This window comes from Ammospiza caudacuta, chromosome 4 (genome assembly GCF_027887145.1).
Source record: "Ammospiza caudacuta isolate bAmmCau1 chromosome 4, bAmmCau1.pri, whole genome shotgun sequence".
NCBI lineage: Eukaryota > Metazoa > Chordata > Aves > Passeriformes > Passerellidae > Ammospiza > Ammospiza caudacuta.
The window spans coordinates 74,706,424-74,730,394 of NC_080596.1; the positions used below are offsets into that span (position 1 = coordinate 74,706,424).

The following is a 23,971-nucleotide window of genomic DNA, read 5'->3' on the forward strand; positions in this document are numbered from 1 at the left end:
TAAAAGACATGTAAAATTTTGGAATTGCTCCTCTCTTGGTGGTAACCTGAGGATAGAGAAACATGTACAAAGCATAGAAATGTCACCCAGTTCATTATCCATCACATTTTATTCACATGTAATGCTGTAGGAAGAAAATTTCAAGATGCTCTGCCTGATGTTATAAAACTCCCTCATCGTCAATTAGTGCGAGAGGAGCTGCTGAAAAGATCAATCGTTTGCTTGTTCACATTCTGGAATGCAAAATCCAAAATACAAGGAAAGGAAGCCTTTATTTAAGGGCAGTCAGATAAAACAGCTGTGGGATTCTACATCATGAAATCACTGCTTAAATCCATCAATGCCATTTTTCAGTGCTTGGTGAGGAGGGTGCATCTGCCTCCAGCCTCTGCAGAGGTTTTGGGGTTGTTTTGTTAGGGGAAGGGAGGGACACGAGCTGGGCTTTGCCAGCACTTCACTACAGGACCCAGAGGGGTGCTCTGAAAACTCCCTGTCTTACCCTGACAGTGGTTTTGCTCTTGAGTTTCACCACTGAGACCCAAATAATTGCTTTTGCTCTTCACCATGGCACCACAGAGCACAATATGAGGGGGTATTTGCTCTTGGCATAGCTCAAAACAAGCATAGAAGTGGCAAATGCAAGTGAAAACCTTTAAATTTAGCTTTTTTTTTTGGTTGGTTTTTAATATTAAAGAAAATTTGGATGAGCACATTTTGGCAGTGTTTCACTTGTTGGGGTTTTGTTGGTTGTTTTTTGTTAGAGAGTCCTCACAATATCATCTGTTTTGATACAAAATACTTTTAGGGGTTATAATGCAGTTTTTATGGACCTTACAGCAACTAACAAGAGAGCTGTACTTAAAAATCCTCAGAAATCCTGTCCTAGTGACACAGTCAAAACTTCAGCCTTTCTGAGGTGCTCTGGCTCCTTGTTGTACTGACATCCAGTTACAGGTAGCACATTAACAAAAATAGAATTCCAGTGTCATGCTTCATATCTTCAGCAACATGATGTACGTGAATGTGTGCTAATTACAATGGGAAGCCACCTGGGTCATTTTAAGCTTTCTATTTTACGTGGCTTCTTTGCTCCTCTACTTTTCATTTCAACACTCAGCATGAAGAGAGAGGTTAAACTGTTGCATTTTGTATACAGGGAACCATTCATGTAATATACACCAGTCTGTAAAAACTGTAAATGCTATTTTTTTTTATTTTAAACAGTTTTCTTAGTTTACAAAAGATCAATAATTGGTACCTTTTTTTTACACTCTCAGATATTCCTGAATATTGACAGATCTTCAAAGGGAGTATTAGCATATGAAACCTTAAGATTGGCTGTCCTGAAGGTTTTTAAGACACGATAAAGCTAAAATATCAAGTCTTTTGGACAGCCCCTCTTAAACAATTTGGGCAGGGGTGCACGTCAGAAATCACCAGCACAGCCCAGCACCCCCCCTCCCACCCCGTGCCACTGTCTGCCTGCACGCTGTTATTTGGTTGCACACTGTTTAAATCCCAAAGGAAAATCACACCTCGCATTCCCTCGCTGGCTGCTGGTGACAGGAGCAAGATCCGTACTCATTAATGATCACCAGGGCTCCCTCAATGTGGTTGGGTTTGTAATCAACATAATACTCCTGGGCTGACATGGCAGCCATTTGGTGCATGGTCTGTTTCTGCTTCTGCTTCCTGCGCTGTGTGACAAAGCACTGTCTTAGTTGCCTTAAGCCGGCCGGGAAGCACTTCCAGGAGACGTACAACACCAAAACCACGATGAGGAAGGAAAAAATCAGTGCCATGGTGCCCGTCACCACCTTGTGAATCTGCACGGCGTTCTCGGAGTTCTCGCCGGGCATGGTGATGGTGACGGCGTACGTGGTCCGGTCCTCGTCGCCGTCGGGCGCGTCGTAGGTGGCGGTGGCCGAGCCATAGCCCAGCGTCTGCTCGCTGTTGTTGGTCACCGGGGAGAAGGTGTTGACGCTCGTGGGGTCGGCGTCCTCGCACAAGTGGAAGGCGTACACGGCATCCAAAACATCCTCTCCCTGGGCGTACTCGGGGGTGGCACAGAGCAGGTTGCTGTCGTAGCGACCCTGGAAGTTGCTGAGCCAGGAGGCCAGGGCGCAGACGTTCCGGCTGCAGTCCCAGGCGTTGGCGGAGAGGCTGATGCTCGTGAGGGACTTCCAGGAGTCGAGGACTCGGGAGTCGATGTAGGTCAGCCGGTTGGAGTCCAGCTGCAGGGATTTGAGATGAGGTACACTTTCGAAAACGTGAGGTTCGATGTATTCGATTTCGTTGCCGGAGAGATCCATCTTTTCGAGTTGCCATATCCAGTCCAAAGTGTTTACTACGATGGTAACTTTATTCCTTCGCAAGCAGAGGGAGTGCAGGGAGATGAGCCTGGGAAAATGGGCTAAATTCACTTTCACCAAGTCATTGTGCTCGAGGTGCAGCTCAGTGAGTTTGAACAAGCCAGCAAAAGAGTTTCGAGCCAGGCTCTTTAACTGATTGTATCCTATGTCTAGAAACTTCAGGCTGCGACAGTCCTGAAAAATTCTCACCGGCACGAACTTGATGGCGTTCGACCGCATGTGCAAAGTTGTCAGTTTTCTCAGCCCGTGGAACAGGTCAGGCTCCAAAGACTGCAGGTTGTTGTATGATAAATCCACACTGCGCAAGTTTGGCATGGGGCGGAAAGTGGTGTTGGGCAGTTGGGTTATTTTGTTGGAACTCAGGGTGAGCTCTTTAACTCGCCGCAATTTTTGAAAGGCATTCCCCTCCACTGAGCAAATGTGATTGTGATCCAGATAGAGCCACGTGAGCTGCATTAACCCTGTGAACTGTCCATCATGCAGCTCTGAAAGGCTGTTGTACCGCAGAGACAAGCCCATCATGCCCGACAGGTTGCGAGGCATCTCTGTGAGATTCAGTGATTCACAGTACAAAAGCCTGCCCTCACACCGACAGAGCTGTGGACACCCACTATTCACAGCTGGAAGCATTTTAGAAAAGATACCCAGCGTACACAATATCAACCCCGGGGGCTTCCTCAGCAGCCAGTTTAAACAGAGACCAATAAGAAGGAAATCCATTAGCAAGAATATTTCCAAATAGGCTTGAGAATGTCCATTGAGTCTTTTCAAATTCTACATCATATTTTATTTAAGGGAGAGAGAAAAAAAAAAAAGGCAAACCAACGAAACAAAGCCCGAAAACCAAAGCAAAACAGCAAACAGAACAAACACAGAGGCAAATATTTCACTTTATAGCATGCAGGAGCTGTGCAGCATTAAAGTTCACAGACATTCAAAGGTAAAATGATAGTGATTTTGTTCATTTTAAATGCTGCAGCAAAGGAAAAAAAAAAAATCTTTCTTCATGAAAGAATTTAATTAAAAAGTGTCTTACCCACCCTTTTCCAGAGAGTGACAACCTCCATTCAGTTGCTTCCTTTGTGTTTGGACTAATTATATGCAGAGCTAAAAAAGACCCCTCTGTGCTACAAATTCAGTCCCTTTCAATGTTGTGCAAGGCTGGCAAGCTCACAATGTCTCACTTCGCTTCTGCTCAACGAGCGAAAGGCTTGTCCAGCTAGCTTTTGAGCTGCCTCCTAGGACCTGCAAGTTTCAGAACTATGTACATGAGCTTGATCTTCTCCTTCTCCCTCTGTCCTTTCCACTGCAGTTAACACTGTGGCGTGAAAAAAACTCCAAACTCTTTACTAACGACTCCACAGGATTTGTCAATCTGTTTAATGTCCATCATTTGCAACGACCATGGACCGGCACAACCTTTACTCCAGAGAGAGGTTACCATTCATTCACAGACCGGCTAAGGGTCGCTTTATTTCCCATTCTTTGTTCGCTTTGCTTGTTAGGTGATGCTTAGAGCAGAGAGAGACAGCAAGAATCCCTTCCCTTCAGCTGAGCAGTATGTTGCTAGAGCATGCAGAGGCACCCAGTGTTCACTGAGTGTCGTAAGCTGCTCATGATTGTACGCCTGCACTGTGCATCTCAGACATGGGCAGATTGAAAAGGGGTGGGCATAAAACCAACATCGGAGCGAACCAGGAAAGTAATATATGCTCTTTGATGAAATGGAAAATACTTTAAGCCTATCTCGCCATTTCTCAAACAGGCACGCACACACAGCCGCACAAATCATCAAAAGCGAGGCAGTGCTAAGTAGGAAGCTTGAGAATTAGGATTCTTTCTTCTTGTTTTTTTTCCTCGGATGCTTTTGTTTAAAGTCTGAATTTATAAGCTATTAGCCGGGAGAGAGAGAGAGACTCGATTACTTGGTTTGGGAAGGAATATGTAAACCAGTCTTTTTGGATTGCTTTTTCTCTCTAATTCCGATGATGAGATTTGCCTTTTGGTCTTTGGGTGGGGGATTGAGGGGTGTGTGGGGGGGAAATGTGTGTTTTTTTTCTTCTGACATTGTCTAAATAGAGCATGATTTGAAATTCTGTGCATTCTTTCTCATAGAAATGCAGCCAGAGCTCTGCAAATAGGAATGTCTCATTTCATATAAGCTTTAATTACATTTGGTCTCTTTCCATCCTGCATATTTTGTGTGTTCAGCACATGCCTTTCCTAAAGGCTTTTTTTTTTTTTTTTCCTTTTTCTTTGCGGTGTATGCTACGGCACACAGAACTCAAATTCTAGCAGCATAAAGATTACTGTGCTTTTTGAATAGGATCAATGCATAGGTTGCTGTGAGTGTGTCAGCAGCATGCAAAGAGGGGGTTTCAAACCCCATTAGTTAATAAGTTTAGCAGATCGTGCTGATTTTTGTTCCATGTTCCAAGAAACAAAAAATCTTTGCTGGGTAATTTTCAGTCCTCGTTCTCTATGGGAAAGGCATCATCAATGAGCTCTGTAATTTTTACTGACTGAAAAATGCATGGTATTTCTGTCAGGAAAACGCTGGCCATCTTTTCCTATTATGAAATAGAATCTCAAGCCCCTGTGCTGGTGAGAGCAATCGGAGCTGACAGCTCCCAATTCTGCATCAATACCCAATGAAGAAGTTCCACACGGATTTCAGGATGCAAGGATTGCAGAGGATCGTGCTGATTTTAAGTGGACATCGGATGCAAAATGCTGGAGGGACAGGGCAAAACCACTGTGTTTGCTTTCTTTTTTCACAGCTGTGTTAATTTAAAAGCAATTCCTTGTTTTGGTGGTGTCTGTTGCAGAGCTAAACATTGTGTTTGAGTGTGGCTGCTGTGAGTGTGTGCTGGGAGAGATCAAGGAATGCAGTAATTTGATGCAGTAAAAGTTGCTTTGCAGAAGTCCTGGCAAACTTAAAGCTCTTATGCATAAAAATAAAAATGTGTGAAGGAGATTGATTACTAATGGATTTGCCAGAAACAGTCTTAAATAAATTACAAATATAAACCATTTAAATTGTGGTATCAGAACCTGGGGATCAATGGATCAATGTGCTTTTATGCTCCCTGTTCGGTTTATTTACATTTTTCTGCTCTTCACAACATTTCAAAGTGGTCTCAAAGCAAAAATGTGGTGCTTTAATAGTAAATGAACCTCATCTATGTTTTAGCATTTGGGCAGGAGAGCTGAAGGTGGTTTTCCTCTCCCCAGATCATGCAGTTTTATTCAAAGCAGGCTGTTTATGCAAGTGTCCACTGGTCGCAGTACACCTTAATTCTGTTTCTCGGTACACAAAAGCAGGAGGGAAAGCAGTGACAGAACTGACAGAAAAAGCATTGGAGCAGGAGAGACTAAAAAAACCCACCCAAGAATATATTCCAGATTGCCTTGATGAATATTTTGGTGCAATTAGCAATGGAAAAAAAAATTAAAGGATGGCTTAAACTTAACAGATACTGAAAAAAGCTTCAAAGCAATGAGGTTGTGTCCCTTAAAAATCTGCAACCCTACAAGTCTTTTTTTGGGTGAAACCTTAATGCCTTCTCCCATGTAAAAATTTAGAGAGAGGTCTGCAACAGCAGCCCTGAAAATTTCAATTATATCTTCAAGGAAGGCTACCATTTTCTGCAAATCAGATGATGATAAGGATCACTTAGTTACCATTTAAATGCTATGTATAAAGACTTCTTCTAGTAGAGATGAAGCTCCCTGATACATCACTGAAGAGCTGAATATTTTTTATTTTTTTTTTTCACTGCTCCTCCTTGTTATCACCTGGGATACAGCTTGGATCCCAACCAATGTGCCTGTTCCCACTCTGGCATATAATCCATTATCATTTGGTTTTCAAAGGCAGGAATTGGAGCAGACAGTAGCAAACCTGTATGGCAGCAGCTGGAAGACTGACAACCAGAATTAGGGACCCAGAATTAATGGCCCTAAGTGCACTCTCTCAGAGCTCTAACGAAGGGCTGTTGAAGAAGAAACTCTGCTCTTATCCAAAATTTGGTTGTAAAAAAGAATCCAGGTAGTCTTAAGATGAGAGATCTCACAGTGTATGTTTGAGGCTCTGATGCTGAGGCACAGTAGTGACCAAATTCAAGAACTGGGGCATCTGAAATATCTTTTGTAAATTGGTGTCCTACTGTATTTTTGCAATGTACCCTTTTTGCAATCAAACCAGGAATTCACTTTGAAGATGATTGTAATGCAAAGGGCTTAATTTCCACTGTCTGAGCTGTTATCACAGCCAAACTGTTAAGTTTACACATTTTCTGAAGTTTCAAAGCCTCTGGCAAGTCTCTATAAATTAGCAGATTTAAATTAGCTTTATTAAATGTGCTATTATAAAACATTTTAAGAATGGCAACACTGTATGTGTTTAAAGGAGCTTGATTAAATCAATGTGAAGTAGGTTACAGAAGAACAACATGAATAAAGTTTTAGAAAGTTTAGGTGGGAAGCCTCTTCATGTAGTCATGACAAGGATAATTCAGTGGCAGCAATGGTCAGAACTGTTCAATCTGGAAAGGAAAAACAATGTATTTCATTTTATTTCAATGTAGTTCAATGTATTTGCTCTACACATTTTTAATACTGTGTTCAGATTAATCATAGAATCATCAAGATTGGAAAAGACCTTTAAGATGATCCAGTCCAACCATTAAATGTCCCATATAATTTAACTCACCCCAGAATCATTTAATTTTTGCTAATTCCTTGGATATTCCTTTACTGTTTCTGCCTGGATATTTACCTTACTTTAATTTGCAATCCAGGACAGATGGGGTTGGGACAGAGTGCCTGAGATCAGAATGTGGCTGCTGATATCCAACTCTTCATACACACATCTTTTCATAAATTCTCCACCAAAATATGAAAAGGCAAAACAACCTATTAAATACTGAGTGTACTTCTTCCTTTTGGCATTTTCTGAGTGGTTTATATCAGAATAATAAAAAGTGATGCTCTTAGTGATGATTTTAATTTCCTTTCATGAATGGAAGGACTCAAACCTTGATCTTTGGTAGTCTTTCTTTAATTTTCAAGTGTGCTGAACCATGACATTTTGCATAAAAGAAACATTTAAAAGCAGAAAAGGGGGAAAAAGATAAGACCTAAGGTAAAGCAAACTACATCTGTTATTTCTCTTGAATTTCTGTCTTGGTCATCCTGAACATTTATTGGCTGCCCATTCTGTATAAAATTTCAGATTTCATCTGATAAGAAGTCCAATTCTATAACATGTCTGTTTTAGTAGATATAAAAATGAGTAACATTATACAAGATTTTGACCCAAATAATCCTGCTGGCTCCAGATGTCATTAAATTCTTACCGTACCTGACAGGCACATTGGATTTGTGGCTCCCTTTAAATCATAGACATTCTTATGTAAATGACCTTCTTGTTTTTGACAAGGTGATAAACATTTCTCTGTCTCATTGCAGTTATTCCATCCTCATCAACCACACTCACTTGCAGGTGGTCATGCATAGCTCTAGAAGGTCCATGACAGAAGAGACCCATTGAATTGTCAGAGCAGGGCAGAAATGTCAGGTTTTAGGACAACATATCCAGAGTATGAAAAAGTAACTCTGTTTTCCATCCATGACTGATAGACTACTTGAATAAGCTAAAAAAGGATTGACTTTCTTAAGTGTTTGTGAAAATAGCTTTGATGTCTGGTCGTGATGGCAAAACTCTTGACAGAGTGACTGGTTCCAGGGGTAATGGGAAAAAGACAAGAAGTAAAATGATCCTTTTATGATTAATCAACACATGAAGATCATGCAACATCCTGGCTAGGCAAAGGCTGCTGTGCTACTGTCACGTTACCAGGCTGGTGGAACTCCTGGTTTGCAGGAAAAGTGAAAATTTAAACCTTCGGTTTTGATTAACCCTTGCTAATTTATATCTCTAAAAATGTCTTAGGAAATAATGGAGGAAGCAGGTGTGGAGTGCAATGATTAGCAAGCACGGAGGTTTTAGTTGGTCCTATTTGTTTGGAAATCAATTAATTCCACCTTCAGAAGTGCTAAGTGAGACACCACAAAGGTTGATCTCAAGACCTTCCCATCATTTCTGGAGGTACCAGCAAATGAACTGTAATTAATTTCCAATTCTCTTAGAAGCAGAGAGGGCCACAGCTTATCCACATCGTGAGTACATCTACTGTCTCCTCTGATACTGTTGATAGTTCATCTGTGAGGGTTATTTTTGATTAACTCTGGTGCTAAACAGTAATTTATTTGTGCTTTGAGACTCGTATTGACTGAAGGGTTCTGTTCTTCCATGCATGTCGCTGCTTCTCCCAGCTGTTTCACCTGGGGCTGGTCAATTGGCTGGTTGGTTGGTTGGTTGGTTGGTTGGTTGGCTGGTTGGTTGGTTGGTTGGTTGGTTGGTTGGTTGGCTGGTTGGTTGGTTGGTTGGTTGGTTGGCTGGTTGGTTGGTTGGTTGGTTGGCTGGTTGGTTGGTTGGTTGGTTGGTTGGTGGTGTATTTACTCACACTTACCAAGAGGTTGGATGAAGTGACACAGTAGAGGATTATTTAGGGCTGTGAAAAATCCTCCCTGTAGCCAAACTGGTTATGGTCCTAAACCCATCATGTTTTACCAATATTTTTTGTCCTTTTCCAGAATAACTTGTGTTGTTTGGGAAATTGTGAGGTCTCACCTGGGGATGCAGGTAGCACCATGCTGTAGAGAAGCCATTGGTCATACATTGGGATAACCTTCCTGATGCAAAATCCTTCCTTCTTTTCACCAATGGCAACACCTTGAGGGGCAGTGAACACTTTTTAGATTTCCAAAGTGCAGGACATGTGGAGAATAGAGAGGAATTTATGAAATCAGTTATTAAAAGCAAGGATGAACAAGTTAAAAGCTGTTTCTGGCAGTCTTCTGGAAAGTCTTTTTACAAGTGGATGAACTGCTCTTGGAAATTTTTCCTAGAACAGAAAATCTGTTCTCAGCATTAGACAACCAGTTGTTCTTAATCCATTTCTTGTACTCATTTCCAAATGTATTCTAAAGCAACATCAGAAAAGACAAAAGAACTTCATGCTGGCCTTTGTGGATACATTATTTCTAGAAACACAGGTTAGTTATGAAATTGCTGCTGGTATTTTGAAATTGAATAAGACTTGTTTTGAGTCCTCTCCCATTCCATAGAGCACCATTTGAACTGACTCCATAGAAAAATAGAATCATAAAATTGGAGAATAGCTTGGGCTGGAAAGGACCTCAAAGACCATCTCCTTCCATTCCCTGCTGTGGGCAGGGACACCTTCCACTATTCCACATCGCCCCAAGCCCTGTCCAATCAATGATTTCCATATTCTGAAGGGAAAACTCAGAACAAAATGCATTGAAATCCTGCATGTGTATTGCATCTTACAGGGAGATTAGAGGGCCTCTGGATCATTAGCTCATAGACAGAATTAATAATGCAGAAACCAGGTTGAAGACTCATATTTCAGAGAAAAGTCATTGTGATTTTTGCAAGGCTAAAGACGATGGTTTGTTGACTACCTGCAATATTTATGGTTTCATTACGTTTTATTTGCAACTGATGTAATGTCTAAGAGAAATAGTCATGGGTCAGGAGTCTCAGAAGGACATATTTAAAGGCATAACAAAAGATAGTCATGCCTTCTTAAAAAAGAGAGAATAACCTGACCTTCTTTTTTTAAACCAACTTAAAAATACTCAAGGCATTACTGAAGAGTTTATGTGGTGGAGGAGGTTTGTGTGTGGTGTATGTGTAATCTTAGAAACTCAGCTTTGCTCAACAGCTAATTTAATTGTGTGAGTTCCAACGGCAATCTTTGAAATATGCATTTCTGACTCTTGTTTGGTTTTGTTTCAATGTATTTTGAAGACTTTTCGTGTCTTAGAATGAAGAAACATACAAAGTAATCAAAAGTCTGTGTTACTTCATTGCTTTAAATAAATATATAGAGGCATACCAAATTCTAGTAACAAATCCAAAGATCCTGAATTTTCCAAGGTTTTAAAAAGAATATGCTAAATACATTATCAAAATCTGCTTAGTAGCATGAATGTAAGTTACCCTGCCATGTTTTTAATGGTGAAACAGCAGATTTGGAGGGCAAACATTAACAAAGCTTTAGGGTTCACTTCAGCTGCGTTTCATAATCACATTCCCTCTCCTACTGCTGTACTTTTGAATCTTTAATATTCCTGTAAAACGAAGAGCTTGTTGTTTCCTAAAACTCAATTTATATTTTAAATGAGTGGAAAGATGCGTAATCAACTTGAAAAGGCAGGAAAATATCGCCCTGTTTTTCAAGATATAGGACATTTTATGGAGTGTTTTGAATTCTAGAGACCAGTTTTAAAGAATGCTTGGCTTAGTTCTGCTCTTTTTTTTTGTAGTGCAAATTAATTATGATTTGACAAGAGTGTACTTGATTTTCTTCTTCAGATTTGGTGCAAAGCCAAGCTTTATTAGTTAGAGCCTCTAAATCAAAACCAAAGGTCAGTATCTGTAAAATGCTTATGGTTGAAGATATATTGTAATTTTTTCCCCATTATTCAGGTGTTTTTGTCCATGAAAAGGTGTTTGTGTTTAAGTGGATGCTGTGTGATGCACACATGGCTGTGGACAAATACCCACTTTTCATGATTGTATCAGTAATATTCCTTGCAGCAATCCTAAAAGTTTGGGAAACTTTTGGTGTGAAACTCCTGACGGATTCCCCTTCATGCTTGGTGTGGTCTGTGAACGCTGGCTGGGGATGTTCTGTACCCATGGCAGGCAGGGGACAAAAGGTGATTCAGCAATGCACAATAGTGAGTGCCAGACCTGCTAAAAATCCATCCTGGAAGCAGGTCCAGACCCACACTTTGCTTCTTTTAATTTTACCTCACTTGTTTTACTTGTTTTGTGCCCTGTTTCTTCTTACCTCTGCAGTTGTTGTTGATTTTGTTGGGTGTTACTGTTTCCAGTTCTTAATTTCAGGGTTTGTCTCTTCCTATGTCCCTGCAGAATGCCCAGCATGGACTGTCCTTTGCTGTGTCAGAGAATCACAGGCATTTTGGGTTGAAAAGGACCTTAAAGAGCTCATCTCATTCCAACTTCCTGCCATGGGCAGGGACATCTTCCAGCATCCCAGGTTGCTCCCAGCCCTGTCCAACCTGGCCTTGGACACTTCCAGGGATGGAGCAGCCACAGCTTCCCTGGACAGCCTGTCCCTCATAGTCAAGGATTCATTCCCAATATCCCATCTAACCCTGCCCTCTGGCAGTGGGAAGCCACATCCCTTGGCCTGGCACTCCACACCTTGTCCCCAGTCCCTCTCCAGCTCTCCTGGAGCCCCTTTAGGTGAAGGAGCTCTGAGGTCAGCCTGGAGCCTTCTCTGCTCCAGGTGAACACCCCCAGCTCTCCCAGCCTGGCTCCACACCATGATGAATATCATAATGACACAGTTCTGGTGTTCAGGGCAACTGTTGGACAAGAATTCAGTGCATTGCTGCTCCCAGGTATGGGATTTGTACAATGAGGTTTCTGCAGCCCATAGTGCAGCTGAGCTTGGCCCATGCATTGACATCAGGTCAGCAGAGTTCACCTGAAGCTGTTCTCATGAGGATTGTGAGAGCAATGAGCAGCAGAACACATTGAAAACTTAGTGGGAAGAAGCTTCCCTAGTGCCGGTGGGATGAAGTTGGGTGGTATTGGCTTCTTTACCTTCAGCCCAAAGAAAATCCCTTTATCCTTTGGTCTGTGCTGCTTTTCCTTGGTCCTCACCCTGCAGGAGCGTGGAGCCTGTTGGAAGCACCTGCAGCACTGCAAAGTAGTGCTGACCTTGGGATGCTTCCCTGAAACACGTTCAGAAGCTTCTGAGCTGTGTTCTCTGTCTGTCTGGATTTTCTGGCACCGTTGTATCCATTAAATACTGATTAGATTTAAGAAATCCAAGAGACCAAATAATGCTATCATCTCTTCCCTATTTATCTTAATAATATTGCCAGTAATATTCCTATATATCAATTCTAGCATATTCTATACCTAGTCTGGTGCAGGGAAACAGGGACAATGTGCTTTTTGTTTCAAAGGCAGAAGAAAGCCATTTTATTTATCGATTTGATTTTTCTATATTGCCTAAAGATGAGGGTAAAAAGTGAAAGCTGCTTTCAAGACTGTTAGAGAAATACATCATTTTTCATAATGTTTAATGAATTGCTTACAGTACTTGTTTTACTTAAATCTGCAATTAAAGATCACCCTCTAGTCAAAAGAAAACTGTGATAAGAACGTGACTTGAAACTGGGCAGAACATTTTCTAAAGCCCTTTGGGAGTAATTCCAGTAATTATTCAATCTGACGTTTTCCAGAGAAATAACCCTTTCTGTGTGAACTCCATTAATCATAATAACACAGTTCACATGTCAGATACTTCTCTGCAGTCACTTCATACTCTCCATTTATTAAGAGACTAATAAACATCCTCACTAAACATGAGAAAATATTAAACTGCTTGCAGAAAATCCTGGTGTATAGGTTTGGTGCTGTGAGGTGGGACGTGATCTGGTGATGTCTGCAAATACCTTGAATTTCTGGGCTGCAGCTGCTGTCAGCATCAAGTCTCCTCCTCTTTTGGTGTCATTTCAGTCATAGCACTTTCAGAACATTTCTGTTTTCTTTTCTCCTCTGAACTGCCCTGGAGAGGTCTGGTTTGTCTGTCTGTCCAGCTGTAAAGACTTCCTGTATATACTTTCCTAGCTAAATAATCGCTCTTTTGCAAGATCTAGATGTAGGAAACAAAAATTCTGCTTTAGATCACCTACAAGCACAAGAGTGAATACTTGAATACTTCTTTTTTTTTTTTTTTTTTCTGATATGAACTTTCTACACTTTATTGGAACAGCAAAATTAATATGGACTGACTGTATGATGATAAGCAGCTCTAAGAAGATTTGTGTTATGTTTTTCTGTGTTTCATCAGCTGAAGACATTCCTAAATATTATCTTGCATTAAAAAGTGGTGGTTGAAAAATGCAGTGGTGATTAGATGCCCATACTTGAAGAATTTATAATTCTCTCCTTTTCAGATTCTGACATTCTTTTGTGCTTTTGAAGCTGGCAAGTGCAATTATCAGTGTTCTGATGAGGAGTGATAAATATAATTTATTGCTGAATGTGGATAAAGACACAGGCAAATAAAATTAGTCTGACACAGCCTCCTTGTGCATCTTCTGACTTCTCAAAAGCTGAGTGGAGAATAATTCTTTGTCTTTGGAGATTTACTTTATAATATTTGATCGGGGTTTTTTTGTGTGTATTTTTTTTTTTGTCCTGGAGCCTTGCAGTACCTGGACTGTTCCTGTGACTAATGCTTGAAATTCAGGATTTTTGCATGGCAGTTGTCATTCGTTGCACATTCCAGTAGATGGCAACTCCAGTCTTCCTGACATTTCATCTCCATTCAAACCAGGAATATTTGCTGTGCCCCCACCCCTGCGTCTCGTTCCTATAAATAGCTGTGAGTTTCACAGAAACGTGAGGCAATATTACTTTTATTGAAATTACCACACAGTATCTGATTTCAACTCAAACAGTACCTAAAGGATGATTAAAAAAAAAACCTGTAAGTGCCAATTCTCCCGGATCATAAAGCAGGAGGATTGTGTTACACACTGATTCCCCTGTAACTTTAGAAAATATTTTAGGAATTTTCATAAAGAGGATTAGTACGCGGGACTTGTTTTTGTGTGAAATAAAGGAAGGGGTTGGCTGCAAGTACAGCACACTGGCTTTAGGTTTGACAGTCTGGCTGGGAATTGTATCTCCCCCTGATTAATGCCAAATTATTTATTTTTGCTGCTCATAGCAAAGCTTGATCAGACCTGTAAAACTTCGTAAATTTGTGAATTTCATAATGAAATACCTGGATACAGCTTGTTTTGGGTGAGGGCAGGAGCTGGCCCAGGGGTTCTCTGCATGGTTTATTCATGGGAATATTCTCCAGTTTCCCTCCTGCCCGAAGCACTGCCACACTCAGCCTCTCTTCGTTGTGCTCCTATTCCCTCCCATCAATTGTACCACCAAAGCACCAGGGCAGAGGAGCCTATTTCTGGTTTTTCCTCTGCTGACTTTCATAACTTCAATACTTGATTGTAAAATTTGAAGCCAAAAAACAAAGCATCTCTCTGTGAGTGAATGCCAGACATCAAGCACAGGCACAAAAGATTGTGCTTGCTGTGCCTGGGATGGAGGCTGAGGATCATAACAGTCACACAAAGGGTCCTTTCTCTATCTCTCTCTAGCAAGACTGTAGTTTAATTTTCAAATCACTTCCACTGTGTCTAGCAAGGTTTTATTTTGAGGTTGATGGTTAGAAAGGGACAGAGTGAAGGACAGTTTTTAAAAAAAAACCCCTACAAATCTAACTTAAAACTAATGCAGGCTACTTATCAAGGATTTTTTACCTACTTCATGCATAGAGAACTTTCAGTAATCCCATAAGAAACTCTCAATCTGCCAGAGTCTGTAGGAAAATTTGCTATTTTATATTAAGTCCTGCGGTCATAAATGCAAACATTTCTTGTTTAAAATAAACTGAAGAAAAGTTCTAAAGTAGAGCAATATTTAAGGCCAGATTTATATGTTCACACTTTTATTGGTTTAGTAAAAACCTTGATTTTCAACCCAGACTTGATTAGTCTATGGATATTTTTACTTCACAGAAACAGTATTAAAATAAATTACACTCATATAGGACAAGCAGAATATCGGTCCATTTAAGCCTGACTGATTTTTATGTAACAAATTAGTGTGCAAGGTAATTAGATCTCTTTTGGATGCCTGTTTCATCGCTGGAAGGAATCCCAAGAACCTCAGCAAACTGACTTTCAGGTTATATACAGGTCCTGGCTCTATTGGAGCTAAGTGGCTTGTTTCTCATTATCGCATTTAGTGCTGCAGAAACGACTCCACCAGTCTTTATTAAAACTTGCTTAAGGCCAGCATTTTCCCTTGGGTCAATAATGACTTTAGAGGAATGGATGTGGAAGCTGGATTTGTTCTGGAAGGAATTATGTCTCATCAGGGCCCCCAGGCTAGTATTTCAAATTCGCCACCAGGCATTTGATCAAAAATTCTGTTCCAGGATTGGGAAGACCTTGTTGCTCCTATTAGGGAGTGCAGAGCATACATCTGTGCATCTTTCCCTGCACCTGAACTGTATGATTCTGTTTTCTTCACTGCTAAAGCCCCTTTGAATGCCACCTGCATCAGTGAGGGTGGGATTTAGGAACATGTCCTGAAGATCTCGTGCACTGGGGAAGGTCATTACCAGTTATTTCTGATTAAAATACAGAGCACAGCAGAATTAAGTACGGGTAAAAGCCATTCAAATCCTACAGCTCCTGGTGTGAGCACAGTGTTTATGAGAGGGGTAGTAAATACCATTGCTTCCTGCGAGTCTTGCTCATGAACCATCCAGATATTGCACATCATGGAATCACAGAGTGGTTTGAGTTGGAAGGGACCTTAAAATGCATCTCATTCCAACCCCTGCCATGGGCAGGGACACCTTCCACCAGCCCAGGTTGCTCCAAGTCCCATCCAGTCTATCCTTGAACATTTCCAGGGATCCAGGGGCAGCCACAGCTTCTCTGGGCACCCTGTGCCAGGGCCTGCCCACCCCATCCTGCTCTCAATTTACTCCCCACCTGTATCTCAGCTGTTGGGAGTAAAAATCTCTTTACTCAGGAGAGAGGAGAAATGTTCACAACATTCACAGGCTGCCCCACATGACCAAGGAGAGGACATGAGGATGTGGAATGGAAAATCAACCTCGACCTGCAAAGGAAAAACAGTCCCCAAAGAGCTGTTGGGGTTTAACCCCAGCCAGAAACTGAGCACCACAAGCCACTCGCTGTCACCTTCCCCACTCCTGCTGGCTGGAATGGGAAAGAGAATTGGAGAAAAATATTAAACTTTGGGGGTTGAGGTAAAGACAGTTTATTAAGACAGTTAGGGTAGAAATAATAATAATACTAATACTAATACTAATACTAATAATAATAATAATAATAGTAATAATAATAATAATAATAGTAGTAGTAGTAATGGACAAAACAATTTATGCACATTGCAATTGCTTGTCACCCACTGACCATCCCCAAGCAGTGATTGGCCCCTCCAGCCACCTCTCCCCAGTTTATTCCCTGGGATGGGAAATCCCATGGATGGGAAATCCCTTTGGCCACCTCAGGTCAGCTCTCCTGGCCCCGCTCAGTCCCAGGTTTTTATGTGTTTGCTCTCTGGCAGAGCATGGGACACTGGAAAGGTCTTGATTTAGAATAAACACTGCTGAGCAATAACTAAAACATAAGTGTATTATCAACACTATTCTCATCCTAAAACTCTAGAAACTCCAGAACTCTAGATCCAAATCCAAAACTCTGGAAAATTAGCTCTCTCCCAGCCAAAACCACCACACACCTTTGCAAAAAATTCCTTCCTTAAAATTTCTCTCTTACTCATATGGGCAAGTATTTCTGAAGTCAGTGACTCAATAAATTAAAAAAAAAAGGTGGTTTTTTTTGTTGTTTTTTTTTGATTTTTTTTTTTTTTGTTTGTTTGTAAAATCTTCTCATGTTGATGAGCAGATATAATAAAATTTTGACTTAGACTAAGATCTTTAATTTATGAGCTCAAACCAAAATTGCATGTTTTCCCTTTGCTGGTCTGGTTTTAAAACATGATCATGTGGCATTTACAAATGCAGTAGTTTGGGAGTGTTTGTTCTCTTTCAGTGCTGTACAGACTGAGGTGTCCATTGAAATGCAAAGATGTTTGATATTAAAAGAGATTGCTAGTGGATAATAGGCAGACAGGTGTTTGGCTTTCCTTTGTGCTTGTCAAGGACAGTTCCTTGGATGGCTCACAAGCACATTCTCATCCTCATTGTTTCCTGCTGACTGGATTTTCCCTGAGTGCTGCGCTCAGAGATTGCAAATGTGACATTACCTAAGAGGGCCCATCATAATCTGGAGCAGTGGTGGGTGTTACAATGGATATTGCACTCTAACTGCTGTGTCTGTAGCACAATATTAAATATAAATAATTACTTTTATATATACAGGGAAATTTTCCCCATAGCCATTTCCATGGTTCATTTCTAGCCTAACAACTGCAGGAATTGAAAAAAAAAAATCTTCTTTTCTGTACGTACATCACACTCCTTAGTTTTCATTCTGAAGTCAGTTTTCCAGATGTTTCTCTACAAAAAAGAATAGAGTAGTTTAGCAGCTACAGGAGACTGTAAAAATGTATTTACTTTCTTGCAATTTTCTTTTGCAAGATTTTCTATTGGAATTTTAGAGAATGCCAGTTTAGATAACATCAAGTCAAGGCTAACAGAGTAAAATCTGTGTGTAGTTAAGTTTTGCTTGACAGTTTATAAAGCTGAAACACTTCACAGAGTGGGAATTAAAAAACACCCTCATATGAAATGTGTAATCCACTCAGCTTAGTCAAAATATCAAGAAACAGAAAAATATTGATATGTGCACTAAGTGTAGGACCACAGAATCATTTAGGTTGGAAAAGCCCTTTAAGATGATGCACCAAGGCCACTACTAAACCAAATCCACAAGATTCATTTGTCCAATGTTGCACTTAATTCCTAAGGAAAAAAATAGAGTCTTAGTCAATATGTAGGACATCATCTTTTGCAGAAACTTCCAACATTTACCTTCCACTTTAACCAGAAGAGATAGAATACAACAGTGGAGCTATTCTAGGGGCTTATTTTATTTTAATTTTTAAAATATTTTACTTGAAATCTAAAGTTTGACTTCAGTGCTGAGTGGTTTTAGAATATGGAGAATAGACAGAGTTTAAGAATGTGTTCTGATCTGTGGATCCTCTGGAGCTGAGGTGGATTCTCACCAAAATGGTGGGATGGGGACTTCTGCATTGCCTTTAAAGCTTTGAGTCTCAGCCCTGACCCTATTTTGGAGCCTCCTTATAAAGAATGCTTTACTTGGAGGTTCCCATTTAACTCAGTCCCCCTAAAGAAATATAAACACCTCTGAATAAGAGTTAAAAGTTTTTCAGCTCCATTTTACTTGATTCTTTCTATCAGTTATAGCTGGGCAAGCTATATCCTTGCTTTATTGCTAGACTTCTTCGTCCATGGAAGTGCAATGGATTTAAAAAATCAGCTGGTCCATGTCTTTGCTCTAAGGGAATATTCATTTTGTCATCCCTGACACATCAGCTCCTCCTGAAGGCTCTGAAGACTTCTCAAAGAAAAGGTTCCTCCCCCAGAGGGTGCTGGCACTGCCCAGGCTCCCCAGGGAATGGGCACAGCCAGAGCTCCAGGAGGGTTTGGACGCCCCTTGGACATCCCTGCTCTCAGGGTGGGATTATTGGGGTGTCTGTGCAGGGCCAGGAGCTGGATTCAGCCATCCTTGTGGGTCCCTCCCTACTCAGGATAGCCTGTAATCTGTAATTCTGTGATTCGCTTCTCACATTCCAGGAGTTTACCCAGCCCATGCACCCAGGCTTCTCCTCTTGGTGCAGTCCTGTGCTGATCTTTGGTGCTGCTTTTGGATCCCTCCAAGACTTTCCACATTTTCTGAGTACACAGCACCAAAACAAAGGTATTGAAGCTGAGACCTTGCTGACAGGGGGGACAGGCTCTCCTGGCTGCTGCTGGCTTTTCCACAAAGGGCACCTGCCTTTGTGGCAGCTGGGTGACACTGGTGGCTCGTGATCCTCCCGTGGTGTGCAAGAGCCCGTGGAGCCTCTTCTGCAGATTTCCTATAGAGCTGCTCTGGTTTTTATAGCTGTTATTCCTGACTGTGTGAACATCTTGCACATGACCCTGTTGGAATTGCATCTCTTTTTTTTTTTTTCCCCCCTTTTTGAGAACATAAGTGCAATTTGTCAGAATCACTTTGGAGGTTTTTTTCCTGCTCTCCTGAGCACTTTCAGTGCTTCTCAGCTCGGTGTCACCTCCAAATTTAATAAGCATATTCCATGTGCTATCACCCAGGTCATTAATGATGATATGAAACATAGACGGACCCAGGAAAAAACCTTTCTGTGTCATTTCCAAGTGAATTTCTGTAGGTTAAAAGCTCATTATATAGCATGGATAATTATATTATGTTAATGAAACTGTGTAAAGAAGGAAGTATCTGCCTCAAACAGTGGTGATGGAAGAACTTGCCTACTAAGATTTCCTTTTCTCCTCTCAATTTTTGCCTGAGTTGAAGTTACCTGACTGTGCCTTGGTGCCATCTGAGGCTCATGAGCAGGACACAGGAAGAACAAAATAAATTTTCTCAAAGAACAAAATAAATTTTCTCCTCCCCTAGAGCTGAGCTGAGTCCTGTAATGAGAAGGAAAGAGTGTTTAGGTAACATGCATAAGCAGTGCAATGCATATTTCATTCCTCTGCCTGCCCAGAAAGTCTGCAGAGTATGAATAAACTCTGTAATTTAAATAAGGAAATTTGCAAGAACTCACAATAAAAGGGATTTTCTTCATCTTTGATCTGATCCCACAGGTGCCCACACAACTGCAGCTCCCATCTCCACCATTTCATTGTGTAACAGCCTTTCCCACAGAGCTTGGGAATTGTAAGCATTCACTTAAATGCACCAATCACTTTGTGCTGAATTATGGATTTTCCTAAATTTTATTTTAATATGAAATAAGATTCTGCTATTTTAAATAAATACACCTTCTCATGTCTGGCTGTAGAGCTTCTGTGAGACTTTCTACATGAATCTACATTAATCTATTCTGTCTCTATGAGCTCAGTGTAACATTTGAATTACTGATTACCTGCATTATGTGTCAAAATTGATGGAGCTGGACAGCTGTGCCCCTGAGGACTCTCAAAGGCATTAACTATTGCAGTGAAGGCCTGGAATATATTATGTGCATTAAGTTGGGTGTATTGCCTGCCTTTTTCATCCCTGTTAGTGGCCATTTCACATGCAGAATATATTCAATGAAGTGACCCTTTTGCACCTTCGGTTTTCTGAGCTGAAGTAAGACTCCTGTTATTTTTTTTCCATAGTGTTATTCTCCTGGAAATATACCCAAAGAGGTTTGCTTTGGTTTGGTTTGCTAGAATGGTTATTTACAAGCCCATACACACACAATAAATGGCAAACTGATAGGATTTTTTTTTATTATTATCTAAACTGCATTTCCATGAAACTTTGGCTTATCTGGAATGATCTATTAAAATATTTCTTACAATTTATTTGACACCTGTCCAATACTCTAGGCACTTCCAGCTATATAAAGTATATCTGCAGATTCCAGGGCAATAGTATTTTTGCAATTCCAGTATTTTTCTTTGTGTCATTTATCTTCAAAACACCTGCATGAAATATTCCTGCTTATAAATAGACAAGGTAAACAGAGGCTAAAGAGAACAAACACCACACAGGGTTCCTGTGCTGAAGCAGAGATTTTTTGCTTCAGAAATCATAAACTGACACCATGGGCATCCAACCCTTTTCTTCTGTCTCTTGTTGCACAAAAAATCCTGCTCAGCTCAGCCCCACACAGAAATTTGGTTTTCATGCCCACCAGATTGTAATACCTTAGTGAGGCATGGAAAGAAAAATGAGCGAGTTTATCCAGAGCTGGCTTATTCTTTTCTATTTCTCATTCCTTGATCTGTATCTCAGGATTTGTTTTGTGTAACCTGCCCCTCTGAAGGGGTCACGGTCACACATGGGCTGGTGACACCCAGGCTCTCGGGTGCCTCCTGTCCCCAGCTCGTGGTGACCCAGATCAGTTGTGCTGTTTTCCAGGCAGATATTCCCTCTGTGGGCTCTGGAAAGGGCTGGCAGCAGGTGGATTCAGAGCTATTCTACTCCATCCTTTTGATGCCTTGAAATCTCTGTGGAAGCATTCTGCTGAATCATGTTACAGTGTCTAAATGTTCTTTATAATATGAAATTTCCCTCAGTGCAGCTTCAAATCTCACGTTCCTTATTAAATGCTGTGGGGATTTTTTTTCCCCAAGGTGGTAAAATCTATTCTCTCTGTTACTAATTATGATCTTCTCGTTTAATCTGGCTGCTACCCCTTCCTGCAGGACATGAGCCCTGCTTTGGTTTGGGGGTTGCAGCAGGACATGGCCACACAAGCTGATGTTGGTTTTTATCTGCACCTGAGCATCAGCTGTGCAGAAGCATTTGCAGAAAAATCCCAAAGGCAGATCCCAGTCCTAGTGCCTTTGGGATCTGTGTATCCCTTGAAACACTTAATGCAGAGCATTTCTCTTTTTGTCTCATGAATTAAAGGAGTGAACATTTTTAATATAACCTTTAGAAATATTTTGTTTGTCTGGACCCACCTGTGTCACAGACATGGGGAAAGCTTGGCTGGGACGAGGTTTTGGCACCATCACCCCCAAAGAGCCATTTTACCCTGTGGGTTAATATGGTTTTAGGACATGAGCTTCTTTCCTTATGAGTTCCCTCCTCAATATTTTCTCCCTATGATCTCTGTTCCTTGTCCCATATTTTGGTTCCCAAATCAGGCCAGATCATTTTGCCAGAATGGGATCTCAGAGCTGGCACTGGACAAGATTTTACTTGAAATTTGGACTTGCAATTTGAACTTGCAATTTTAAGGCAGGAACCTCTGACAGCTTTTGCAACCCTTTCTCCTCTCGTGTGAATCTCAGATATTTGTGTGGCCAGAAAAGCTGAGCTGGTCAAGGCTCTTTGTGAGGGGATGGGTTAAAGGATGGATTATAAATGGAAAGCTAAGAATTATATCTGGATTTGAAAGGCAGGGAAGTACTGGCTGGGAATTTATGAGGTTGAAATGGTGAGTAGAGAGAGAGGAGAGAAAATAGAGGCAGAACTGATTCAGAAGTAGTCAGTTAAAGCAGATATGGAAAAATACAATATTGGAAAAAAGCAGGGGAAAACCCCATAAATTTACATGTATTGATATTGTGAGGAAGTTTCAAGTATTTGATGGAACAGGTGGGAATGTTAGTTTTGAGACAGAAGTTATACAAATATATATGTCCAGTGATTTAATATTTAGAAAAATGTGCCCAGTACAAGTGGTGCTGGTTCCTCAAGGTCTGCTGAAGCTGTCAGCAGATCTGAACAGTTCTGCAGTCTGTTACAGGCATACAAAGAGCATATTCATTGGTTTTACTCACAGCAGAGAGGAATTTACCATATGGGTGATACAGTTTAACCTGCTTAGCATATGGAGAAAACACCATAATGCAAATTTGCCACTACCTTGGTACATTGCCTAATAATTTAGGGTAGTTGAGTGTGCAATTAAAATTAAAATCTGTGAACATAAAGATGCTCAGTAGCCCTGGAGTAAGGAAAAAAAATGAGGGTAGTAACAGTGACAAAGTTTAATAGTTGGAATTTAAAATTACATTTAAATTGAGTTCTTGCCTGTGTTTGTGAGTGTGGCAGTGGTTAATGGGGTTTTGATCAGTGCAATATCAGCACTGACAGGAAATTTGTTGACAGAGCATCAGCAAAAGATTCCTGTGGGTGTTGGGGGTGTCCCTTCATCACCAGCACTGAATTTAAATGGGGTGGATGTGTTAAAGATGGGTCTGTAGACACAGAAAGCCAAAAGTCCATTCTGTTCCTCATGAGAAGCTTCCCAGAGCTGATTGAGGGAGCACCCCAGAGCACTGGAGAGGCTCAGACAAGCGGAAAAGGTCACAAAATGCCCCAAAGAAATTGCTCTGCATCGTGTGATCTATAGGGGAAATCAGGAAGATTTCAGCTTTTTTTGTTGTTGTTCTTTTCTTCCCTCTCCAGAAATTTACCCTACATTTCTGCTTTGAACAGATGTCTTCAGAAAGTGTGTGGGAAATTTCCAGGAAAATCTCATGCACTTGAATTTTATTATGTTTTTCAAGTACGATAATGATTTCAGAGATGACTGATGCTATTATTTCATTTAGTTTGCAACGTTTTGTGTTTCAATTCCTTTTATTGAGTTTGCACAAATACAATTAGCTGTTGTACTTATCACTGTGCTAAGTCACTGGTAAAAAAAGAGAATATACAGAATTTCAATTTTTTATATTTTCCTAGGCTTGTGAAATATTCCCTTTTGTTGTTTCTTTTTTATTTTTTTTTTATCTTTTCCAGATTTGATATTCATGTGTCTCTGTGAGGGCACAACACTCCATCCCACTGTTCAAAATAAGTCTGTGTGTTGATCTTGTATGGCAGAAGAGAGTGAAGGCTGAAAAGTCAATTAGTACAAAAATTTGGGGCAGCATTGAAGTAGAGAAATGGAAGCAAAGGAGAAATGGAACGAGGCAGAGGAGAGAATTTAAGTGGGATATTTTGAGGGGCTGCACTTCCAGCTTAACAAACCAGGAGGTGTCTCCACGGGAGCCTCACGGGCTCTTCAGGTGTCTCAAATCCAGAAATTATTTCATGGGCGAATGAGGATGACTTGGATGAAGCAGCAGGCAAAGAAAATGTATTGAGCCGTGGGTACACCTCAGCCCAGGGAACAAAAGCACAGTTCTGGAAGCAGAGCAGATTCCCGAGCACACACA

The 23,971-nt window shown here is 40.9% G+C and overlaps 2 protein-coding genes across 5 annotated transcripts in view; one reads left to right on the forward strand and one right to left on the reverse strand.

The window, feature by feature from the left end:
• The window catches only part of CTNNA2 (catenin alpha 2), a 483,346-nt gene that overhangs the window by 318,646 nt on the left and 140,729 nt on the right, over positions 1-23,971 (forward strand). The gene's annotated exons all lie outside the window — the stretch shown is intronic.
• Positions 1,530-3,905, reverse strand: LRRTM1 (leucine rich repeat transmembrane neuronal 1). The gene has a single exon (XM_058803077.1). It carries the CDS (start codon positions 3,090-3,092, stop codon positions 1,530-1,532), a length of 1,563 nt encoding a protein of 520 aa, XP_058659060.1. The 5' UTR covers positions 3,093-3,905.